The sequence below is a fragment of the Lycium barbarum genome, chromosome 12 (assembly GCF_019175385.1).
Source record: "Lycium barbarum isolate Lr01 chromosome 12, ASM1917538v2, whole genome shotgun sequence".
In the NCBI taxonomy this organism is placed as follows: Eukaryota; Viridiplantae; Streptophyta; class Magnoliopsida; order Solanales; family Solanaceae; genus Lycium; species Lycium barbarum.
Genome location: NC_083348.1, coordinates 73,872,476 through 73,894,798, shown reverse-complemented (window position 1 = coordinate 73,894,798; position 22,323 = coordinate 73,872,476). Strand labels below are relative to the sequence as shown.

Sequence of the window (22,323 nt, the reverse complement as noted above, 5' to 3'; positions counted from 1 at the left end):
TTAATGATGTGAGGCCTTTTGGAAAAAACTGTGCAGGCTTGGCCCAAAGCGCACAATATCACATCATGTTAAGAGTATCTTTGGGTCGTTCAACCCAATATATACATGTTATAACTTATTAGAATCAAATCTGATTCCTGCATTGGTCAGATTGAAGGAAGGAGTAGTTATATTAATGAATTATTATTGCCATGTGTACACATTTCAATGTCCAATAAATTAGAGAAAGTGATTGCTATCGCTATCAAATAAATATTTATCTTTAGAATAATTGAATAACCTCTCTAATTTAATAATAGTAATATTAATTTTATTTGGAAAAGGCTAAAGTCAGTTAACAATATTGTATTTAAGAGTGAAATGAAAGTGCTCATACCTTAAATTGACTGTATTTAGTTGAGGATGATCTATTTAGCCAAGCCGGTAAAATCGAAAGTAAATCAATTCATTTTTCTACGATAAAAAGTTAAATGTTTTGAGGTTACATAAAGGTAGAAAATGGAAGTCTGTGCAATTCAAAGTTCTTAATTTTTATTTTTATTTAATATGTATAATTAATTGGATATTAAATTGGACCTCCCCAAGAGAATATCTTCCTACAAATTGGATATCCTCTTCTCATGGTTCAAGAAGGCTCTTATCTCAAGATGTCAAATGCATGTTGTAGCGATGGCATTTCCTCATTAAATTCTTTCATTTAATCCATGGGTTAGCTTCATTTTTTCCCTCTCTTTTTCGAAAATCTCAACCATGGTCTTAACATGGGAATTACCAACTCATAAAGCTATACAATGCAATTTTAATGAAGTTATTGCAATGGGCTAAGTTTCTGTCTCTTACGTATTAAGTATGCAGAATTTAATACTCCCTCTGTTCATTTTTTACTTGTTCACTATAGACTTTGTACACCTCTTAAGAAATAATAAATGAAGTGCATAATTTACTATGATGCTCATATTAATTGATGCATAGTTTTAATAGACTTAAAAAATGATTTGAAATGAGTAATTAATACTATGGGTAAAATTGAAAAAAAAATTATCTTCTCTTGTTATGCTAAAAATGATAACTAAAAATAAAAATCTATTTTTAGAATACTGAACAAGTAAAAATAAACGAATAGAGTATATGAATAACTTTGACTCTTAACTAACTACCAAACGATGTTGTTCTTATTCCTTCTACTTCATCCTATTAGGTACCGCTCCAAAAAATCTTTTTTAATCTTGATTTCTTGTAGAATGCTAGTGATTTAATTATTACAAAGCTAATTGGATGTTAGTGTCAAATGTCTAACATACAAGTAAACGAAATAATGAAATTGTTCTATTCCTTCTACTTCATCCTATTAGGTACCGCTCCAAGAATCTATATATAATATAAAACTGACATAGACAAGTTGATGTGACACCTCTCTATAACCTAGAATTGCATTTATCTTTTTTGTGATTTTTTTGCTTTTTTCTCCTAATTATTCAGTTCAAGTACTTATTCTTAAAAATATAAAACTGTCTAAATAATTATTTAATTAATGATGAGACATTTTAAAGACTTTAGTCCTCTAGGTTTCTTCTTAGAAAATTGTAACGGTATACTTTTTATATGATGAAATAATTTTTAATAATAATCTCGTTAGTTAATAAAATCAACTAATCTCTCACATTTACAAATATTATTTTTGTTTTCCATGAAAGTTTCAAACGTCTCCATGCATATGGATCAAACGTATTCATTTAATTTCCCACATCAGTTACAGATATGGATTGTAATGATCCAGTGAATACATATTTTCCGGTCACTAACTCTATTATGATTACTCCATTAAAGACTAATAAATACCCCAATAAACTAAAACCAGTCACTTACTGAACAAAATTAATAGAATTGTATTCTCTTCCTCTACCGAAGAATTGTGCTACCAATTCTCAAATTTCTCTTTTACGTAAAAGTAATACAGAAGGAGCAAGTGTATGAACATTTGCGTCTTCTTCCACCGAGAAATTCAAGTGTTTTAAGATTAAAGGTGGATATTGTGCTCACTAGTGAAGGGGTTAGTTCGTCCGTTCCTTTTTTTTTTTTTTTTAAACATCAATTCATATTATGTTCCTCTTTTTATTTATTCATCTATAACTCAATCCCAACCACATGTTGCATTTTAGTGAATTTTTATACATAAATTTATGATTTGCATCAAAAATATTGAGTTCGAATGAACTCGAGAACAATAATTTTGTATCCCCTCTACGTTACTATATGTTTTTGGTGTTTGACATTTACGTGAAACATGACGCTCCGAGCTAAGGTGATACATTTTGATAGAGCTTAACTCAAAATCAGAGGTGGATCCAGGATTTAGAGGTTCTGGGTGCCACTCTGCTGTAAAGTAGACGTATTGCAATTTACATGGTCCAAATAGAGTAAACATTTGATCAGTTGGATCAAATGTGAGTTGCGGTTTGAGTTATTTATCTTTTCGATTTGCATAGCCAACTATCATTCCAAGTATTATATAGAACAACTCAAGTTTACGAGTATAATTATTACTCCTATAACATAAAGAAGATTTCTTTTCTAAATTAGCGTGAACCAAGACTAAACATACCCTTTTCTCTTGTATTTACTAAATCATTTAAATAAAAATAAAATAACATGTAAAATTAAATATAAGAAACAACAACGGAAGAGAAGCCGGGACAACAGGGAAAGATTATTAAAATTTTGAAGAAGAGAGAGAGAATTTGGGAGAAGAGAAAGGGTTTGTTGTAAGAAGAAAATTATTTACTGAATTTTTATGCTTAAAATAAAAAGGAAGAAAAATGGTCCAACTCCACAGAAGATTAGTAGACTTTGTTACGTACCATACAGACACTAACAATATTGTTTACCTAAAAATGTTCTAAAAATTGTGGTAGCAGGGAATCGATCTTGCGTCCTTGGAGAGGAAAACATGGCTTTTAACCACTGGCACCACAAACTCAATTTATCCTCCGCGTGGCACCCCCACAGTCCTACATAGATCCGCCTCTGCTCAAAATTAAACTGAATAATGTAATTTTTCATATGTTTATGCCTTTAGAATACAACTTATTTGTCATATAATATTTCTACTATGGATAAAAAAGATTATGGATCATGCACATCAAATTTCTTTGAGTAATTGTCAAGGTAAATTATTTATGCTAAATTTGACAATTTTATTACTTTGTTATTTTGAACAATTAATATAACATTTATCTTTTGTTACAGATGTAACTGAAGAACCTAAAGTTCCAATAGACGTGACGTATGCAACAATTTTACAAATGTGATATGAATATTTGAAAAATGAACAAGTATAATGGAAAAACAAAATATAAAAAGGAGTTTTACCAAATATTCATACAAAAAATGACTGTGCATATTAATTTATTTTCATCCATCATTTTAACATATCTCTTTCGTCTCACAAGAAAAACAATGCACTGGAATATATATTGTAGTTTAAAGGTTCCAACTTACTGGTATCCATGAAAATAGATGTTGTATTGGAAATTTAGGTTCTTCAAGTGTTTTAGAAACAATTGGTTATAAGGAAGTACATATTTTAGCTTATTGTTTAAGAATGTACCATCTCTCATTGGATGTTAAATTTGTTGAATTTAATTTTTTTTTTACCAGTTAGTATTAACTTTTATAATTAGAACAATTGATAATATTACGGTTGGAGAATAGAGAAAATATATTATTGATTAGAGAGTAAAGATTCATTCTTATGTTAGATTTTTTTTTTACGACGGCGCGAAGCGCGGATAAATTCCCTAGTCTTTTATAATCTTGATTCCGTGTAGAATGCTAGTGATTTAATTATTAAAAAGCTAATTGGATGTTAGTGTCAAATATCAACACACAAGTAAACGAAATAGTGAAATTGTTTAACCTGGAATTGGAATGTGTTGAAGTAAAATCTCCTGATTGTAACTGCTTATTTCTTCATAACTTCAACTTCGTTTACTTAAGGGGAAAAGTTGCAATAAATTACTATATTCACAATACTGAATTTTACGTGGAAATTAAACATAAGTCTCGTAGCAAAAGATCCTTTAGGTATAATGGAATGGTAAAAATATTTTTATTCTTAATCAGAGATCTTAATTTCAAACCTTATAAAACATAAAAAAAAAAAGCGATTATATAAAACCTTTACCGAATCTTTTATAATTAAATTATGAACACGGAATGCTTAAAGCAAGATGCCAAAAAATGTAATATTTAGGACCCACAGGCCCCGAGCTTTTACCAATTATTCCCGCTTCATCTGTCCATTTGCTTTTAATTTCTTTTTGTAGGTTAGCGAAATATAAGTCAGAAAATTAGAATCATGACGTCAAAAAAATAAAAATAAAAATAGGAAAGCAGGATAAATATACAATGTAGAATAAAAGAAGACAAGAACCGAATGAACAAATTTAAGGTCCCCACTCGACCCCCCAAATTATTAATAGGGACAAAAACATATTCTTTGTTTTTTTTTTCTTTCTTTGAAGTAACTAATTTTTCTTCAAGAAAATTCTTCAACCGAGTGTTTTTTCTTATTTGTGAAAGCATGTCCATTTTATTTGAATTTTTTTATACCCTATTGTAACTTGCGCCAAATGTGGATTTTGAACAGTAAAAAGAGTTTAATATAAGAAGTCTAGCGATATTATAATTATTCTATGCTATTAATTATTTTGTTAATTCTTAGCAACCAACCTATTTGTATTGGGGAAATCACGTCGAACAGGTGGCAGCTGAGCAAGACGCCACGTGGAAGATAGGAGATACGAGCTCGTGAGTTCCAGTTGGATGCAAAGGGAGGAATCAATGTATAGGATAGGGTCTCCTAACCAAAAACATAAGGGTTCGGGGCTTGTCACAGTTGGCTTCCATTTTCACCGACCAACGTCATATGTGCCCCGCAACATGAAGGAACGTTGGCACTGTGGGCACGTCACATGAGTTGTACTTTAGGGTTGAAAATTCTGGTTTTAGCCTTGTTAAATATACCTTCTAGGGAAGGAACCAGATCATCTCATCTTTGAGACTTGTAATCCGAACAATTTTTTTCTCTCAAGCGGAACTTGTAAACAACATCCATTTAGTTCTTGAACTTTAATCACAATCTTGGCTTACATCTTTCATGATCAGTTAGCTTACATGCTCATTATTTATAGTGTTTGGAACCAAACTACTGCGTTCGAAAGAATGTGAGATCGGATACGATTCACTTGTCTTTAATTCTACTAAACAACAAATTCAACCGAGAATCCTAAAATCATTATTTAGCGGTAAACACTAGTACCCACAAATCATTAACCACAAAATATAGTTTGTTGTATAATTTTTTCTACAATTATTTTTTTGACTTATTTATCCGTCAAATTCCTTAACTAATTCAAATTCACACAAGGAATATAAAATTTGAATAATATAAAATAGTTAAAATTAGGATATACTCCCTCGTCCCAAAATAAGTTTTACCTTAGCAAAAATCATGCTCATTAATAAATTAATAAATACAATGCGGAGTTTACTAAACTACTCATATTTATTAGATGTTTTTTTGAGAAGTGAAGAATATTAAAGAAGACTAATCCTTTAATGCTAAGGACATAATTAAAATTTTAAATTCCTAAGATAACACTTTTTTTTTTTTTAAGATGACACTTATTTTGATACGGAGATGATTATAAATCCTTATAATAATATAGCAGTCGGCAGGGTACCCTGTATAGAGCGTGTGGTGCAGATTGGTAGCGTGGGCGTGGGGGTGGGGGTGGGGGTGGGGGTGAAGGGAACCCAAAAAGGTATACAAATAAGAAGAGATCTCAAATATAAATAAGAAGAAGAGGGTATTTTCCAATTTAGACGTTACAATTTGCATTTTGGGAAGCACAACAGAGAGAGAGAGAGAATGGAGAATGGTGGGGAAGATCCACAATTAGAGATAGTAGAAGCACCACCACCACCACAGCCACAGCGAAGGTTGAAAGCGATCCCACCAAATCCACCGCCAACAGATCGACCCGCACGTGTATATGCAGATGGCATCTACGATCTCTTCCACTTCGGTCATGCTCGTGCCCTTGAACAAGCTAAAAAACTGTATGCCCTTAATTCACCCCCTCAACTTATTTGCTTTGATTTTAGAATTATTACTCCCCAGAGTGGGATCACGCTAGACTTGTTGTTGGTGAACGTGAAAAGTACTGTAAGTCACAATGATTGACAATTTAATATAGTTATGAAAAAAAAAAAGCTCTGTTTGAATCTCGAAATACAAAAGGTGCCATGTAAATTGGGACGGAGGGAGTAATGGTCCTGTTTTATTGTATTCTCAAATGGGATGCTGGATTTCTGAGAGGCCTGGAAAGAGAATGGTTTATTTTGTTCAGTTGTGATACGGATCCCATTAGAGGGGGGAAAAATAAGGCTGGTTGATTTCTTCTCATCTGTCGGTGGGAATATAAGGTGTAATCAAGGTGTGCACTAGTTAGACCGGAAAAGAAGAAAAAGAAATACTCCATCTGTCCCAATTTATGTGGCACAACTCGAATTTCGAGAGTCAAACCTTTTAATTTTGACCGTTAATTCATACATGCATTTTTTTGCTTTTTATTTTTTCCTTGGAATATTATTAGTTGTATGATTGTAGAGCCATGATTAATTTGTGAAATTTAACATACGTTTTACTTAAGACTGAATTATTTATTGCCTAAAATGTAGATTGCCCAACACTCATCTTCTTGTTGGATGTTCCAATGATGAAACCACCCACAAATTCAAGGGAAAAACTGTTATGAATGAAAAGGAGCGCTATGAATCTCTGCGCCACTGCAGGTTCGTGCGATGGAGTTGTCAATTCTGCTTGAAGTTTTAACATTTTTTCAGTCAGATCTTAATGAAATGATCTTTTTTCTTTGGTAATACTGATATGATCAAGTATCTCTAATTGCTGGGATGAGATTCATTCAGTTGTCTGATGTTTGCAGAATACGTTCACAAATATATGAACTTATATAGTGGATGTTTCTTATATCGTGTATATTGAGGGTAACTTTGATTTTTAAAATGATTGTTGTCTGTAGTTTATTTTTGAAGTTCGTTCTTTTGTTTACTTTTCTCTCTTGTTCCGTTCATTTTCCTTTCGATAGCCAATAAGATGAATGGTTGAGGTCACTTCTAGATGTTTTGTATAAATTTTTTGTCTGTTTACTTGTTTTTGTGAGAAATAAGAGACAAGGATGATAGTAATATAGCATATGTGAAGACCAATTTTATGCTGGACCTTTTCTGTAGATACAATTTATAACATAGGCATATTTCACCCATGTGGGAGACTACCATTACATTGCACTGGACATGGCATTTTAAACTTAATTATCCTCTTCAAGTTGGTGCATACAAGTTATATGTACCAAGTTTGAGGATCAACGTGTAATTCCTGAATGTTGCAAGTTGATCATTTGACTTCATAAACTTTTTGATAATGTTTCTTGAGAGTATCTTTTCAGTGACAAAATAGCAATAATTTTGATGTGCTTGGCCCTGTCATGAATTCTAGATGCTATGCAATATGATATATCATATACATTGTGATTATCACTAATATGGGCGACAAAATTACCACATGAAAATATGACCCACCCAAGTTTGGGTTGGGCATATTCTCATGTCGGGTCAATTTGGCTCAATCCAAGTCAACTCATCTAAAAGTTGAGCTAATTTTGACACTAAGTCAAAATCAACCAACAAGAAAATTTATCATAGTATCTAAAAAAGAAACTTTTTTGGTTTGATATGTTAGATACATCCATAATAAAGAAAAAATGTTCTATTTGGTAATTAAATAGTAAGCTCTACAGAACAATTATAAGATCGGCATTGTTATATTGTAGTGAATGTTTGACATGTTTGACCGCTTAAGTCCAACATATCCATAAGATGAGCGCAATGAGAGAATATCGCTTGAGATGGTTTGGCCATGTCTTGCATCAAGCTGTAGGTATGAAACTATGTCGAGTGAAGGTGTTAAAAAGGTGGTAAAACAAAAAATCACATGGAAGGAAGCTGTGTTGAAAGACATACAATTACTTGAAATCACTGCAGACTCAGCTAAAGATGGGACACAATGGAAGAAAAACATTCATATAGGTGATATCTAATTTTTTTTTTTTTTGGGGGGGGGGGGGGGGGGTGGGGTAGGGGGTGTTACAGGATCGTATCCAGGTTTATCACAGAGAGATTGAAAATGTTATTGGAGGCTAGTTGATGATCATCAGATGGCAGTGGCATTCATAAAGGACAGATCACGGATGCTACTTCTTTAGCTAATGACTATTGTGTGACCTTGGAAGCACATTTGGATGGTCAAAATCCCTCTCAAAGTATCCTACTTTGTTTGGTTAGTGGTGAAAAGGCCATCTTAATACGTGAGAACTTACAAAGAAGAGGTTTCTAGGTTTCCTCAAGGTGGTTTCTTTGTGGACAGGAAGTAGAGAATAACGCTCTCTTGTTCTTACATTGCAAAATAACTACAAATTTGTGGCACACGTTTTTTTTTTTGGGTATGGTGGGGGTTAATTGGGTTATGCCTAGAACTACACTGGAGCTTATGATCAAAGGGAAATGAATTGGTAGAAGAAATGGTGAGAAAAACAGAAACGCACTCAAATTATTAGAAAACAATAGCAGTTCCATTCAGAAGATCAAGATGAATTGTCTTTCTTTGTTGTATTTTGGTGTAAACAGGAATTTTGGATGATGTATGCGACCTGATAGATTTAATAGGTAGCTTGCAAGTAACCGTTACATCAGGTTTCTCTTCTTTTGCTCTTTTTGAGCTGTACATACAGTTATCAGCACTAACCAGTAACCAGGTGTTGATTTTATTATCAGTACAAGCCTGTTACCTTTTTTTGAAAAAAAACAACGTAGCTTATGATGGATCTAATACTGTAGCTTCTAATGGTTAATGTCACACTTTATCTTCAATTTTTTTGTGGTGCTATATTATCCCCATTTTCAATTAGGTTAATTGTGTATGCATTGATGCAGATGGGTTGACGAAGTTATTCCAGATGCGCCTTGGGTTGTTACCCCGGAGTTCATTGAGAAACATCGGATTGACTATGTGGCACATGACGCTCTTCCGTAAGGCTAAATGGTCCATAAAATTTTTACTTCTGTTGATTTGCATGAGGTCCTTATTTACTTGGAGCTATATTTAGACAGGCTTTTGATATTCCTTATATGACTTATTCATTTTATCCATTATTTTACTTTTATGGATTGGCTTTACATAAATAATTTAAGGTCCACCCCCCCTTCCCGTTTGATAATTTGCATTGTTTTATTTGCTTGTTTTGTGTTTTATTTTGGTTCATAGATATTTTTCTTTTAACTTTTCATCTTCGTGTCTCTACACATCAGTTATGCAGATGCAACTGGAGCTGGACGTGATGTTTACGAGTATGTAAGTCCAAAATGAACTTCAGTTTTGTCATACAAGACTTCCTACCTTATTCTTTTCATGTTTCTTTTAAACAATTTAGTTTGTGTCTGTACAATGTTTTTGTGTGCATATATATACCAGGGTGGTTTCCAGCTTGTTCATCTTCTTTAACATGCTGTATGAAATTCATTCTTTATTTGCTCATTGTTGATCCTTTATTAATCAGTATAAGAAATCTAGTTTGATATGCACTCTTTTTGCATGCTGAAGCCTTATGTAATGTGAAATATTGTGAAAACCTGTGTTATTAGGTTAAGTCCATTGGCAAGTTTTTGGAGACCAAGAGGACGGATGGAATATCTACTTCAGATTTGATAATGAGGATTGTAAAAGATTACAATGAATATGTGATGCGCAATTTGGACCGAGGTTATTCAAGAACGGATCTTGGTCTGAGCTTCGTGAAGGTATACTTTTTAGTGTTTCAATTGGGTGATGTAATAATACCTTACCTTTCTCGGGGAAAGAAAGTGTTCCCTTTTTGAAAATGTAATGAAAGAAATAGAGTGTGTTAATTGGATGATGTAGACTTTCTGCTAGCATTAGCTTTACATTTCGTTTCATTATTTACTTTGCCAGGTATTAACTTCATTATTTCCTCTTTTAGGAAAAAAGGTTGAGAGTGAACAGGGGTTTGAAAAAGTTGCATGAGAGAGTAAAGAAACAACAAGAGAAAGTGGAAGAGAAGGTATACCCTTACCTTATTTGACTTACAAACTCTGATGATGCATGCCATTTCTTTATTTCGAATACAAGCTTGTCAGAATAGTCTCCAATCTTTATGGTATATGTCGTTTGTCAATATAGTTTGGCAATTTTCTGGAAAAAGGCAGGGGAAAGTATATTAAGATCCCTGTACTCTATTGTTTCTTCAAATGGCAGTTGTTTTTTTTTGAAGAAGGTAACATATTTTATAATATCAAAAGTGTTTCCTCGGCACACAGACTGGGCTAAGAGAAAGATAGTTACAGGAACCCCAAAAACATAAACTGATTCCTGAACTAGTTCCTGAACCCCAAATCCTTTATGTTTTTTGCGGTTTGCTTCCCCATTATGATGCGGCTTGGTTGATATATATATATATATATATGATTAAGCTTGCATCCGATTATGGTTAATGTTGTATTGCAATGTGTACTATCCATCCCAATTTTTGTGACACTCTTTCCGTTTTAGTCAGTCCCGAAAAGAGACATCTTTCCATAGTTAGTAATAAGTTAACTTCAAACGTCCCGGTGTACCCTTAATGAAATGATTTATAGCCGCAAAAATTTCTATGACTTATTTTAGACCACAAGTTTCAAAAGTCTTTCCTTTTCTCTTAAACTCGTGTCCGGTCAAATACCTTCATATAAATTGGGACCAAGGGAGTATTAGTTTTTTATGCATAATAGTTTATCACCTCGTAGAATTTGGGTGGTGGAGATGATGGAAGTACTAATTTTCTGAATAAACTATGATAGAAGATGCTACTTTTCATTTGATATGCTAGCCTTCTGAATAAAGAAAATTCTCTCAATTTTTTGTGGAAAACGTAAAAAGTTTTCTTCTCTGTGATTTTTTTAACTAGATCTTTGTAACAGTGTTACCAAAATGGAGCAATATGTAGCAGTTCCAATAGCTTTCAGTGTGTTAATGAAATGAACATAAGACTGGTTGATTGTGATCATTGAGAACCATCACTCTTTCAGTCTTGAGCTATTTCTAGCCTTCTGGAACAAACATGTTAAAAAGACTACTTGTTGCAGATACAAACAGTAGCAAAGCATCGAAATATTTGGGTGGAAAATGCTGATAGAATGGTTGCTGGTTTCCTTGAGATGTTCGAAGAGGGTTGCCACAAAATGGTTAGATCTCTTTGCCGCTTTTCCCCTCCCTCCCTCCCTGCTCTTCTCCTGTTGTCTCGATCTCGTGTTCAATCCCCTACAGTTAGCACATCTCACGCACAAATGCTTCCACACAGGCAATCCTCTGTGCTGAATGTTCCTGTGTGAGTGTTTTAATTAAATTTGCACTTTTGATCATATGTATTTGGATTTCAACAGGGGACTGTCATAAGAGACCGAATTCAAGAACAGATGAGGACCAAGAGTATAAAAGGGCTTCTATATGACAAAGAAGAGGATGACGATGAATATGACTACTATTTTGGCAGCAGTGATGATGATGAAGAATACTATGATGGTGAAGATGAAGACTAGGGTTCTTCACTTTCTTATGTTATGTGGTGAGTTTCACCATGTAAAATGTAGTTTATGGATCAAGTTGGATGAAGATGTATTATGTCTAACGGTTGGATGCGCGTGCGATATGCGTGTTTTCTTTTGGGTAGGATGTAGTGGCAATTAGCTGTGTTGTAAACCTTAATCAATCATAGTCTTGTACCATAACGCTGTCAAGCAGAGTGATTTGATTAATATGAGATGAATAATCATATGTTCTTGAAAATGCGATTTTATTTTCTCCTTTTGGTAATTGCATAGTTAGGACCACTGAGTCTATGAATTGTACGGTTCTAGCAGAACAATTTTAAGTGTGTTTATGGGGAGTACATGTATTAGTGAATCGCGACGCACTTCATTTTTTATTGATGGGGATCAAATATCTTCTGGCAAAATGACTCGAAGCTCTTTGTATCAGGAAGTTGCATGATCAAGGATTGAGATTAAGCATTCAGCACCTCTAAATTGTCAATGCCTGTCAAAAATTTAGTCTTGGATGTCATTTGTATCTGAACTGCTCGTGGTTAACTTTGGTTGTATTGGAGTGGATAAGACTTGAACAATTCAAGCATAATGCATCTAGGTTTTTCCTTATTCTCTTCTTTTCAAGCTGATTGGTTTTGATACATATTGTTGTGGAAACAATGATAAAAAAAGGCCGGGGGGGGGGGGGGGGGGGGGGGGTGTTTGTTAGCATAAAAAATGGGTTAATTTCACATGAGGTCATTGAACTTATAATATTATTACAAGAAAGTCTTCAAGCTAATTTTATTTTGAAGCTAAATTCACTAGGCCAATTGCCCTTCTTTTGGTCTTTAACTTTTGGCCCTCAAATTGGTGGTCTTTAATTTTTAGCCTTCGCCTAAAACTCATGGGTTTCGAGTTCGAATCCCCGCTCAGTCAAAAATTTTAAAAAAATTTACAAGGCAGAGTTTGAATTTTGCTCTGCCCCCTCCGGCAGACTTTTCCTTAAGGCATATATTTTTATTTTTTTTACTTTTCTAGGCAAATTTTTAGTTATGCCTTAAGGAAAAGTTTCTCCTTATGGGAAATATTTTTAATTATGCCTTAACTAAAAGTGTACCCCATAAGACATAACTAAAACTATGCCTCATAAGGCGGAACTTTTCCTTAAGACATAATTAAAAGTTTGTCTTACAAGGCAAAGTCTATGCGTTATGGGGCATACTCTTGGTTATGCGTTAACTAAAAGTCTGTCCCATATGGCATAACTAAACTATGCCTTAAAGGAAAAGTTCTGTCTTATGGAGCAAACTTTTAATTATGCTGGATCCGGCATAACTTTAATTTTTCCTTAAGGCATGTATGCCGGATCAGCCCTGCCTTGCGAAATTATTTTTTTATTTTATGCTTAAGCGGGGGTTCGAACCCAGAATCTCATGTATTCGCCCACTTTTCCAAGCGAAGGGCAAAACTTAAAGATCACAATTATGAGGGGCAAAATTTAAAGACCACAAATATAAGGGACAAAATTTAAAAACCACCCTAAAAGAAGGACAATCCGCGCAAAATAATGATTCCGTTAGTGATAGGATTTCGGCCTTCTAACTGTAAAATCATGAACGCTTCGCTAATTTTCATAAAAAGTTATTTTTACCAAAATTGGCCGAAAAGTTCCTATTTGAATTTTAAAAGATTATTTTCCTTAGAACTAGTTTCGTTTGGTTACTATGATTTGATAGATCTTTCAAGCAATATAACAGACACAGCAGATTCATTTATCATGTTTAGCTAGTAGACTAGCTGAACAATCATTCTTATCTATACTGGTATCTCATTAACAATCCACCTATAAGTGAGACAAATAGTTACGCCCAACAATTAGTTTTGGTCCATTTGGAATCCACTATATCAACTGCCACCCTTAATTTCTAATTGTAGGGTTTTTATAGGGTGTGAACTTGTTTACAAGCATTCTATTTATGACATCCCATCTTTGAAGGCAGACACATGGTGGAAACTTTCATAATGGCCAATTAGAAGAAATTTAAGAGTCTTCAGATTGGCCCGTACGTTTTATCTTTGCCAACTTGCATAGTTTTTAAACATTGAGACAGAGACCTAATACCAGGGGCGGATGTAGGTTTGAGTATACGAGTTCAGTAGAACCCAATATTTTGATGCATATTAAATCTTTATATAATTTTTTATTATATATGTATAAAAATCATGTTCAGAACACAATTATTAGTATTTGACGTCGTCCTAGAATTTAGAAAACATAACTCAAAAAGTTTTAATTTTTGATCCACGTTAACTTAGTATTGTTATCTTCCCCAATGTCGACTATAAATTGGACAAAAAATTTCACATGTGATGATTGAAGATTGAAAATTCCCACTAAAACTTTCGGAGATTAGACTCAAACTTCAAGGAGATTTATCCGTAAACGTTTTCTTGATAGTGACAATCTGGGTCTATTTTTTCCCCTGGTATTCATGATTGGTTTGGCAATAGTATGATCCAATAACAAAGACAAGGTTTACAATTTAAAACGTATATATATATATATATATATATATATATATATATATATATATATATATATATAAATTCTAGAGTCTACTTAACCCCCTTACCTTTTTGGGTTTGAGAAACAATACCTCATCATCTTTTGAATTGGACAACAAACCCCTTATGGTAAATTAACGGCTAGAATTGAATTAAATTATTGCATGTAATTTTGTTTTTCCTTAAGTTGTCTTCATGTATTCCCAAAAGAAGAAAAAAAGATAAAGTTAGGAAGCAAGAAAAACTAGTGTTTTCGTATTATTTCCATTTAATGATACCAGTCAGCGTCAGGGCGGAGCTAAGTGATGGTTCATCCGAACCTCCTTTGACGAAAATTTGTGGAGTTATATATACAAGACTAATTTTTTTAATACATATAATAAATATTGAACTTCTTCGTACATTTATTTTTTTATATTTTAAATTCTCTTAATTGAAATCCTTATTGGTGAGAGTCTGCATTATATTATGGAGGTAGTAACACAGAAAGTCACCAAACTATGGGTAATGATCTCTCAAAGTCATTTTTTTTTTTTTTGTAACAACAAGGTTACCCAACTTTCCCTTTATCACTTTAAAAGTCACCAAATTAATATTTGGCTAACAAAATATGACATGACATTTAATTTAGTCCACATGAATTATTATTTTACCTCTCATTCCACATGGCAATAAGACCCGACCCCACTCAAACTCATAACCCAAATTACCCTTATTAACTCTATACTTTCTTAATTTAAATAGAGTTTCACACTCTAAAAAAGATTGACCCATCATTTTATTAAAATCGCGTCATTTCCTTTTTTTCTTCTCTAAGGCAAAGTCTTAAGAACAACAAGAAGTTTATAACTTTTTGAAAACAGGAGCAGGAATAGGAAAAACTTTTCTTTGAAAAGACATATTTACCAAAAAAATAAATTTGTCAAACTATTCGTTACTAATATAATACATTTGTCCCCCAAGCTCTTTTCTTGGGTTGTATGTCACCTTTATTATTACTTAACTAAAATTAATAAAACTAAAAATTTATGTCAATCGAAATATTTAAAGAAGACGGCACGATTTTAATAAAACGATGAGTTAATTATTTTCAAAGAGAGTGAAACTCTATTTTAGTTAAGAGAGAATAAGGTTATTAAGGGTTAATTTGGGTTATGGGTTTGAGTCGGGTCGGGTCTTATTGCCATGTGGACTGAGAGAGAAAAGAAAAAGTTCATGTGGACGAAATTAAATGACATGTCATATTTTGTTGGTCAACTATTAATTCGGTGACTTGAAGTGATAAAGGGAAAATTGGGTGACCTTGTTGTTACAAAAAAAAAAAAACATGGCTTTGAAAGATCATTACTGATAGTTGGGTGACTTACTATCTCTTATAATATGTGCATGTTGAACTTTTAGGGGTCATTCCCAATTCCTAAAAATAATTTTTTTTTTGGTAACTGAAATATTGCATTTACCAGGGAAATAGATACAGAGTTCATCACAGGACCCCTAGAAACTGGACATAGAGCCCCAGTTCTGGCACTTCAATCATCAGTACATATACCTCTACTATTACATATACTACCTATGGATAGAAATTAAGTATAGCTAACTGTTAAACTAGTCGTGGTCTTGTTGCTCCTCTACAATGTATATCTTGTATTATCTGCCTTACTATAGTTTCCTCTGTTCTCTTCTTGCTTTGAAATAGCCTCTGATTCCTTTCCTGCCATAAGTATGAGATGCGGCCAGCGAGTGCCATTCTATATATCTCTGCTCTAGTGTTGTTACCTACTGCATGCTGCTGGGCCCATTCTTGCTCCTCCATCCACCCTTGGCAGGCCTTGACATACCTTGCCAACGCAGTATACTCTTCCATACACATGCTAAGGTTGGGCATATAAAGAACAGGTGTTTTATGCTTTCATCTGTTGCTTCACATAGTGGGCAGTTTGGCCTATAATTCAGCCCTCACTTTGTCGATCTATCTTTTGTGTAGAGTTTCCTTTGTAGTGCCAAGTATAAGATGAATACCCATTTAGGATTGCCCTGGTTATTACAAACTAGCTTCTTCTACCTCACTTTTGGGTAAGCACCCCTCATGCTATTGTATGTTTGTCTGATAGAGTATACTTCTTGGTTTAGAAATTCCTCTCTTGTTATCATAGTTTCCTGAAGGTGCTGACTTGCCTTCAATATCTTCCTTATGATCCATAAGGTTTGTGGGACCAGAGTAGTCCATATGTGTCTTCCCTTTAGATAGTATTGATGGACCCATTTAATCCACAAAGAATCCTTCTTCATGCTCAGTTTCCAGAAGTGTTTCATGAGGGAAGCTTTGTTCCATAAAACCAGATCAGTGATATTCAGGTCACCTGCAGTTTTTGGCAAACATAAGGTATCCCATGCCATTAGAGCCTTATTTGACGGTTCATTTCTCCCTGTCCACAAAAACTTTCTGCAGATAGTGTCAATTGTGATGACGATCTTCTTAGGTAGAGCAAAAATTTGAGACCAAAAATTTTGTATAGCAATGAGCACACTTTTGACCGGTTGAAGCCGACCTGCATATGATAGGACCTTAGCAATCCAAGTAGTGATCCTCCCTACCATCTTCTCAATCAGAGGTTGACACTGCCCAATGGATAATCTTTTCGAGCTTAGAGGGACTCCAAGGTATCTAAATGGAAGTGTCCCTATATTGAAGCCCAGTTCCTGTTGAATAACCTGCTGCTTTTTCTCTGGAATGCCACCAAAATACACACTGCTCTTGCCTTGATTTGCTATAAGACCAAAAGCAGATGAGAATAATTGAAAGCGCGCAGTCGAACAACATCTTTGCAGAATGCAATTCTCCTCTACAGAATAGCAGTAAATCATCAACAAAGCTCAACTGTATGAGCTCCATTTTTCACACCTTGGATGAAAGTTAAAATTGGGGTTGTCCTTCAAGGTCTTTAAAATCCTGCTAAGATACTCCATAGCAGTCACAAATAAGAAAGGGGATAGGGGATCCCCTTGTCTTACCCTCTCTTGGCAGGAAAAAGAGTGGTAGGTTGGCCATTTAGAAGGATGGAATAGGATACATTGGTTACACATTGCATTATCCACCTAATAAAGACAGTTGGAAAATTAAGACCACTAAGTACTTGCTTAATAAATACCCACTCCACATAGTCGTAGGCTTTTTGCATGTCAATTTTGAGCATACACCTAAGTGACACTTCCTTCCTCCCATACCGCTTTACTAATTCATGGCATAGAATGATATTGTCTTGGATTATTCTGCCTGGGACAAATGCAGCTTGTCCATTGTCAATAATACTGTCCATCACACCTTGCATTCTAGTAGTGAGCATTTTAGAAATCAGTTTGTAGATGATAGTACAATAGGATATTGGTCTATATTGTCGAATGGAGGTGGGGTTCTTAACTTTTGGGATCAAAGTCACAGAAGTACAGTTGATAGCTTTACACATTATATTTGACTGGAAAAATTGTAAAGCAACTTGTGTTACCTTCTTGCCTACAATGTGCCATGATTTTTTAAAAAATACTGAATTGAATCCATCTACTCCCGGTGCCTTTGAATCATCAATGCCTTGCAGTGCTTGGTACACATCCTCCTCATTGAAAGGACTGATAAGATGCATCTGCTGAGTTCTGGATAGGACAGGACCTCTGTTCATGAAGTTAGGTTGTATAGCAGGTAAGTTATTGTTACACCTCGTAGTTTTGTACGAGAAATCTATTAGGCATTAGTTGTTTTGAGTGTAGACCTGGAGGACTTCCTAGGATATGTGAGATTGTATGCACCTATTTCATGGTTACGAGGGTTTAAGTTCATATAATAAGCTATGGAAGGATTGGAGGGCAAGTGGATCAAGGAAATTAAGTTTGTTGGATTTTATGGAAAATATGAGGGGAAATTTTGGTCCAACTTTGAGAAAGAATATCTTTTAGTATATGAGGAGTTTTGAAGCAAAGCAAAAGCCTAAATTGAAGTTCATGAAGTCTAGTTTCCAACGCAATAAACTGATCATCAATACGACGTCGGAGTATAGAATTAGGGACGTTACAAGTTAGGCGGGCAGAGCAAGGAGCGCTGCTACAATGCTACAGTGCCAACCGACTCTAACCCACTATATAAGGGGCAAAACCCCATTTTTTCTTCATAAAAACTTGCCAAATATTCCAGAAAATTCAGCAAGTATATAAGGGCATATATATATACCATTAAAGTGAGGATTTTGAGTAATTTTGAGTAACAGAGTATTAATCGAGGTCCGGACAGCGTGTAGTTGTGATTATAGTTTTGTTTTGCATTGGCGTTGGCCCGGATTCAAGTAGATATTGAAGATATTCCTATTCTAGTGAAGGTAAGATGTGAATTTCTTTTTATTAAGGTTGATTTAGGAATATTTATGAGAATAGGAGTTATAATTATTGTGTTGATGTTGTTGGCTTATGGATTGAAGTTTGAAGAGAGTTTTGGATGAAAATATACATATTTGTCTTGTAGAATCTTGATGGTGTTGTTGTTGATGTTGTTTGTATTGTTTGGGAGTTTTTTTGGTATGTAGAGAAAGTGGATAATATGGGGGAGATGCTGCCCAAATTTTCGTAACCCAAATTAGTCTTCAATAAGTAGCGCTTATAAGTTGATGGAAATATGAAGGAAGTATGATTAAAGATGTATTTCTCAATGTATAGGTTCGCGTGAAGGGCAAGCATCGGAGTAAGGGATTCTTTAAGTGGTGGCTTGACGGATAAGGTATGTAAGGTGTTCGTTTCTCTCTTTCTTTGGCACGAATCCAACTGGAACATGAACATGAGCGTTCCATAACAAATTCACTTCATTCCTATGCTATGTATTTCAAATCTTAATGCCTTAATTATTTGATCGATTCTTACCATATTATCATGTTTATCATCATTAAGCTATTTTCTTGGATTCGATACGAACTCTATAATTCATTTGGAGGTTACGAACTTATGTCACTCCGAAAGGCTGTTGTTACTTCATGGGCTTATTATGCATTGTATATATATATATGTACATACTATTTTACTACACCAAGTCGCGCTATAGTCGGCCGGGTACGACACCTATTGTGCAACCACTGATCAGTTGGTATTACACACTGAGTCCCGAAGGGGCCGGGTACTTACACACCGAGTCCCGAAAGGGCCGGGTACGTTATACACTGAGTCCTGAAAAGGCCGGGTACGTTATGATGATGATTATATTTATATATGTACATACTTACATATGATTTTAGGCTCATGGATTGCATATTGTACGCTCTCAGATGACAGGTTACTTCTATTCTCTTTATATCTCCATCTTACTTATGTTATTGATTTCAGCCTTACATACTCAGTACTTTTATCCTTACTGACGTTCCATTGCACGGGACGCTACATTTCGTGCTGCAGGCTCTGATAGGGTTATTGAGGAGCGACCGCAGTGGGATTTTCTAGCTCAATGGTGTCAGCAAGTACCACTACTCCGGACTTGCTATCTTTTGGTACTTTTCTGCTAGTGTAATATATGTTCACATGTACACTCTTAGAGGCTCATAGACATAGTGGGGGATGTATAAATTGTGTTTGGTCGCGTTAGCCTTGTTTTGATTTGTGATACTTTCCTGTAAGCCTTGCTGGCTTTATGATACTCGTGATGTCGTAGCGACCTTGCCGGTTCGCATATGTATAGAAATGTTGGATTATTGGATATTTTCATGTTGGGCCTTTTCTGCGTGCAGGTGTTCCTTGAATTACGGTATATGATGTTTAAAGTAGCTGTTAGGTCAGGTAGTCTCTGGCCTACGGGGCGGAGCCCGTCATACTCCTTGTCGAGGTATGACAGTTATCACTGGTTGTGCTAAGCAAATGTTTATAGAAATCCATAATCTCCTTTTCTATCTCCTTTTCATGTTGTAGCAAGTTTCCATCATTATCAATCAGCGACCTAATTTGATTTTGTGCTCTTCTACTTTTCATGTTGGCAAAAAAATAGGTTGTGTTTGCATCCCTTACCTTCATCCACTGCACTCTGGATTTCTGCCTATGTATGCTTTCCTCTATCAAGTGTCATTTCTCTAGTTGTTGTTTGATGGTTTTTTCTTCTGCAAACAGATCATGGGAATGGTGATAGTCCCTCATTTGTTCCTGTAGTTATTGCTGTTGTTCTCTTGAATGGGTGATTTTATCTGTCACTCCTATGAATTCAGCCTTGTTTAGTTTCTTTAGACCTGTTTTTACATGTTTCAGTTTGTTCCAGATATATTGTAGCTGGGTGGGACTTCTATCAGTTCTTCCATTGATCTAGGCCTCCTCTACCAACTCTCCAAACTTAGGATGATCTGCTAAACAGTTGAAAAATCTGAATGGCTTCGCATATTGTTGCCCTTCACTGCCCACCTCTACACACAAAGGTGAATAATCTGAAAAAACTGGGTCAAGGATGTGAACTGGTGTAGGAGCCATTGTTAGCATCCAATGAGAATTCACTAGAGCTCTATCTATTCTACTGTAAACATGGTTGTTTGTCCATGTGTATTCTCTTCCCAAAGTCTGCAGCTCAGTGACCCCTGTATCCTCTAGGAACTCCCTAAAATCCCTTATTTCACTATCTTGAACAACTGATCCCAACACTCTATCATCTACCTCCAAAATAGCATTATAATCACCCATTAGAAGCTATGGGCTAGTTGTTCTACTGTCTTGGTCTCTTAGATGATCCCACAATGCTACTCTATCATGTGTGGTGTGCAGTCCACATATTGCACTAAATAAGAATTGTATACCTGTTTTTAGGCACCTAACATCCACCATTATTGCTTGTGGATTTCTAGTAACTTCAGTACTACCACTGATCTCGGGTCCCATATCAACCAGATTCTGCTCCTATATGCGGTAGTAGTATTTGTGATCCAGTCCCATCCTGGTGCAATTTTATTTATAGTAGTACCAGCCCTAGTGTCATGTGTCTTGTGTTCTATTATCGCAAGCATATTAATTTTATTCATTCTTATAAATTCCTTCACCTCCTTCTGCTTATAAACTTTATTCATTCCCCTTACATTCCAAGTAATTATCTTCACTGATGGAGGGGGGGGGGGGGGGGGAGTCAGCACCATAGTAACCTACTTCTTTGCTACTTTGACCCATCTCTGGCTGGTTTTCCTTCTGCTGTAATATGTTGAAACCATTCCCGGTGGAAACTCTTCTTTCATCTCCTATCCCTGGTGTTGGTGACTTAGCAGCTGCCTTAGTATTCACCTCTATCCAGCCATCCTGAATTGCAGTCTGCCTTTAGGGGACAGTCTTTCTCACCATTTGTTGTTCATTCCCCTTATTTCTCCATTGTTGATACTGCTTTTGACCCCTCTGGTACTGTCTTTGATGAGTTTTGGGGTTTGGTTTAGGTGGTGGATTTGGTTGAGGTTGGGGTGGGCCTTGTGGTGTTGGCATAGGTTTGTCAAGGCAGTTGTGACCAATTTTTAGACATTTCTCACAGTATTGAGGTTCCCAATCGTATGCAATCTCCTGTTCAATCACTTCACCCTTAGGGGTTAGTACTGGCATGCTTTTAGGTATAGGCTTCGTAATATCCATTTCAATAAAAACTCTTGCAAACGAGATCCTAGTGATATTGGTGGTACAGTCATCTGCATAGATAGGTGTACCTAGACCACTACCGATCTTCCCCAAAGCCTTCATCCCCTAACATTCAACAGGTAGATTCGGAAACTTAACCCATATTGGTACAGTTTTTAGCACCTCTTCTTTAAAGCTGAATGATGAAGTCCATGGTTTCATGATAACTGGTTTGTTATTAATAGTGCTTGGTCTAGATAATAGTACCTGATCTCTTTCCTCCGTAGTTTGGAAACATATGATGAAGTAGTTGTCGTTGTGGTAGTACATATTTGGCTTTTCCTTGCATTCTCCCAGACTTTGGAGAAATCGTTCAACTGCCCCAATTGTCGGTGAATCGCCAATCACATACATAATAAGGGATTTCTGCCATTTTTCGCACTCCTC

At 35.1% G+C, this 22,323-nt stretch overlaps 1 protein-coding gene across 1 annotated transcript; it reads left to right on the top strand.

The window, feature by feature from the left end:
- Nucleotides 1–5,837: 5,837 nt before the first annotated feature.
- LOC132621233 (choline-phosphate cytidylyltransferase 1-like) lies at nucleotides 5,838–11,980 on the top strand. The gene is made up of 8 exons (XM_060335417.1): nucleotides 5,838–6,123; nucleotides 6,745–6,858; nucleotides 9,076–9,171; nucleotides 9,451–9,493; nucleotides 9,784–9,939; nucleotides 10,140–10,220; nucleotides 11,281–11,379; nucleotides 11,578–11,980. Exons 1-8 carry the CDS (start codon nucleotides 5,933–5,935, stop codon nucleotides 11,731–11,733), a joined length of 936 nt encoding a protein of 311 aa, XP_060191400.1. The 5' UTR covers nucleotides 5,838–5,932; the 3' UTR covers nucleotides 11,734–11,980.
- Nucleotides 11,981–22,323: the final 10,343 nt, after the last annotated feature.

Excerpts from the sequence above, each read along its gene's own strand:
- LOC132621233 (XM_060335417.1), top strand. The coding sequence starts at position 5,933 with ATGGAGAATGGTGGGGAAGATCCACAATTAGAGATAGTAGAAGCACCA. Across the intron at positions 9,940-10,139 it reads TTGGTCTGAGCTTCGTGAAG|GAAAAAAGGTTGAGAGTGAA; the intron begins GTATACTTTTTA and ends TTCCTCTTTTAG. Across the intron at positions 11,380-11,577 it reads AAGAGGGTTGCCACAAAATG|GGGACTGTCATAAGAGACCG; the intron begins GTTAGATCTCTT and ends GGATTTCAACAG.